The 2,500-nt window shown below is 50.0% G+C and overlaps 1 protein-coding gene across 9 annotated transcripts in view; it reads right to left on the bottom strand.

The window, feature by feature from the left end:
* The window catches only part of scn4ab (sodium channel, voltage-gated, type IV, alpha, b), a 50,424-nt gene that overhangs the window by 11,089 nt on the left and 36,835 nt on the right, over positions 1-2,500 (bottom strand). For all 9 annotated transcript variants that reach the window (XM_083931010.1, XM_083931017.1, XM_083931016.1 and 6 more), the window contains exons 16-18: positions 2,189-2,500; positions 641-839; positions 1-104 (exon numbers count right to left, since the gene is read on the bottom strand). The exon at positions 1-104 is cut by the window's left edge and continues 114 nt beyond it; the exon at positions 2,189-2,500 is cut by the window's right edge and continues 45 nt beyond it. In XM_083931010.1, the coding sequence (XP_083787136.1) occupies positions 1-104; positions 641-839; positions 2,189-2,500 (615 nt within the window). The remainder of the gene's footprint in view (positions 105-640; positions 840-2,188) is intronic.

Raw genomic sequence — 2,500 nt, 5'->3', positions numbered from 1 at the left:
GTCGTGATAGTTGCTGGTCTCGTTGCCGTGGTTACAATCGAGGGACTTGACCTCCAACGCCAAAACCTCCTTCGTCGTCCCGTCGTCTTCAACGCCGTCGACCGCTGACGAAGACACAAACACTAGCCCTTCAAAATAAAACTCATCAGAACCATAAACACTAACCCTTCAAAATAAAACTCATCAGAACCACAAACACTAACCCTTCAAAATAAAACACGTCAGAACTATAAACACTGACCCTTCAAAATAAAACACGTCAGAACTATAAACACTGACCCTTCAAAATAAAACAAATACGATCTATAAACACTGACCCTTCAGAATAATACAAATCCGAACTATAAACACTAGCCCTTCAAAATAAAACACGTCACAACTATAAACACTAGCCCTTCAAAATAAAACACGTCACAACTATAAACACTAACCCTTCAAAATAAAACAGGTCAGACCTATAAACGCTGACCCTTCAAAATAAAACCCGTCAGAACTATAAACACTAACCCTTCAAAATAAAACAGTTCAGAACTATAAACACTGACCCTTCAAAATAAAACACATCCGAACTATAAACGCTGACCCTTCAAAATAAAACAAAAACACCAGAGTAATACACGGACTCCAGGTCTGGTCCTACCAGGGTGGTCTTGGTTGACTGGATCCTTCTTTCCGACTAAGGTCCAGAGAGACTCCAGGATCCAGGTCCTGGTCCAGACCACGGCCCGGTTGATCCGGTTTACGGCGATCTGCAAGTTGTTTTCACCGTCATCTTCTGGAGCCGCGAGGTTATCGCCACTGAAGGAGCTCAGCAGCAGGGCCAGGAACAGGTTCAGGACCTGCAACAAGACCAGGAACAGGTTCAGGACCTGCAACAAGACCAGGAACAGGTTCAGGACCTGCAACAAGACCAGGAACAGGTTCAGGACCTGCAACAAGACCAGGAACAGGTTCAGGACCTGCAACAAGACCAGGAACAGGTTCAGGACCTGCAACAAGACCAGGAACAGGTTCAGGACCTGCAACAAGACCGGGAACAGGTTCAGGACCTGCAACAAGACCAGGAACAGGTTCAGGACCTGCAACAAGACCAGGAACAGGTTCAGGACCTGCAACAAGACCAGGAACAGGTTCAGGACCTGCAACAAGACCAGGGACAGGTTCAGGATCTGAAACAAGACCAGGGACAGGTTCAGGACCTGCAACAAGACCAGGGACAGGTTCAGGATCTGAAACAAGACCAGGAACAGGTTCAGGACCTGCAACAAGACCAGGGACAGGTTCAGGACCTGCAACAAGACCAGGAACAGGTTCAGGACCTGCAACAAGACCAGGAACAGGTTCAGGACCTGAAACAAGACCAGGAACAGGTTCAGGACCTGCAACAAGACCGGGAACAGGTTCAGGACCTGCAACAAGACCGGGAACAGGTTCAGGACCTGCAACAAGACCGGGAACAGGTTCAGGACCTGAAACAAGACCAGGAACAGGTTCAGGACCTGCAACAAGACCAGGAACAGGTTCAGGACCTGCAACAAGACCAGGAACAGGTTCAGGACCTGCAACAAGACCAGGAACAGGTTCAGGATCTGAAACAAGACCAGGAACAGGTTCAGGACCTGAAACAAGACCAGGAACAGGTTCAGGATCTGAAACAAGACCAGGAACAGGTTCAGGACCTGCAACAAGACCAGGAACAGGTTCAGGACCTGCAACAAGACCAGGAACAGGTTCAGGATCTGAAACAAGACCAGGAACAGGTTCAGGACCTGCAACAAGACCAGGAACAGGTTCAGGATCTGAAACAAGACCAGGAACAGGTTCAGGACCTGAAACAAGACCAGGAACAGGTTCAGGACCTGAAACAAGACCAGGAACAGGTTCAGGACCTGAAACAAGACCAGGAACAGGTTCAGGACCTGCAACAAGACCAGGAACAGGTTCAGGATCTGAAACAAGACCAGGAACAGGTTCAGGACCTGAAACAAGACCAGGAACAGGTTCAGGACCTGAAACAAGACCTGGGGTAAGGGGGTTTGCTGTTTCTTGGTTCCAGGCTCATTGAAACCATGACCCCAGACTTTGACCCCAGACTTTGACCCCAGACTTTGACCCCAGACGTTGAGCCCAGACCTGGATCAGGACCGGCCTGCTGGACTGAACCAGGTCCAGGTCTGCAGAGACTCACCACCAGGTTTCCGATGACGAGAACCATCATGAAGATGATGAGACACATGGTTGGACCTGAGACCTCCATGCAGTCCCACATGGTCTCGATCCACTCCCCACACAGGATCCTGAAGATGATGAGGAAGGCGTGGAAGAAGTCCTTCATGTGCCAGCGGGGGAGCTCGCAGTCCACGCTGATGCGGCACACGCAGTCTTTGTAGTTCTTCCCGAACAGCTGCATGCCCACCACGGCGAAGATGAAGACGATGATGGCCAGGACCAGGGTCAGGTTCCCCAGGGCCCCCACCGAGTTCCCGATGATCTTGATCAA

The sequence above is a fragment of the Echiichthys vipera genome (genome assembly GCF_963691815.1).
Source record: "Echiichthys vipera genome assembly, chromosome: 17".
In the NCBI taxonomy this organism is placed as follows: Eukaryota; Metazoa; Chordata; class Actinopteri; order Perciformes; family Trachinidae; genus Echiichthys; species Echiichthys vipera.
Note: the sequence above shows the minus strand (reverse complement) of the source record. Positions and strands in the feature narration are given on the sequence as shown.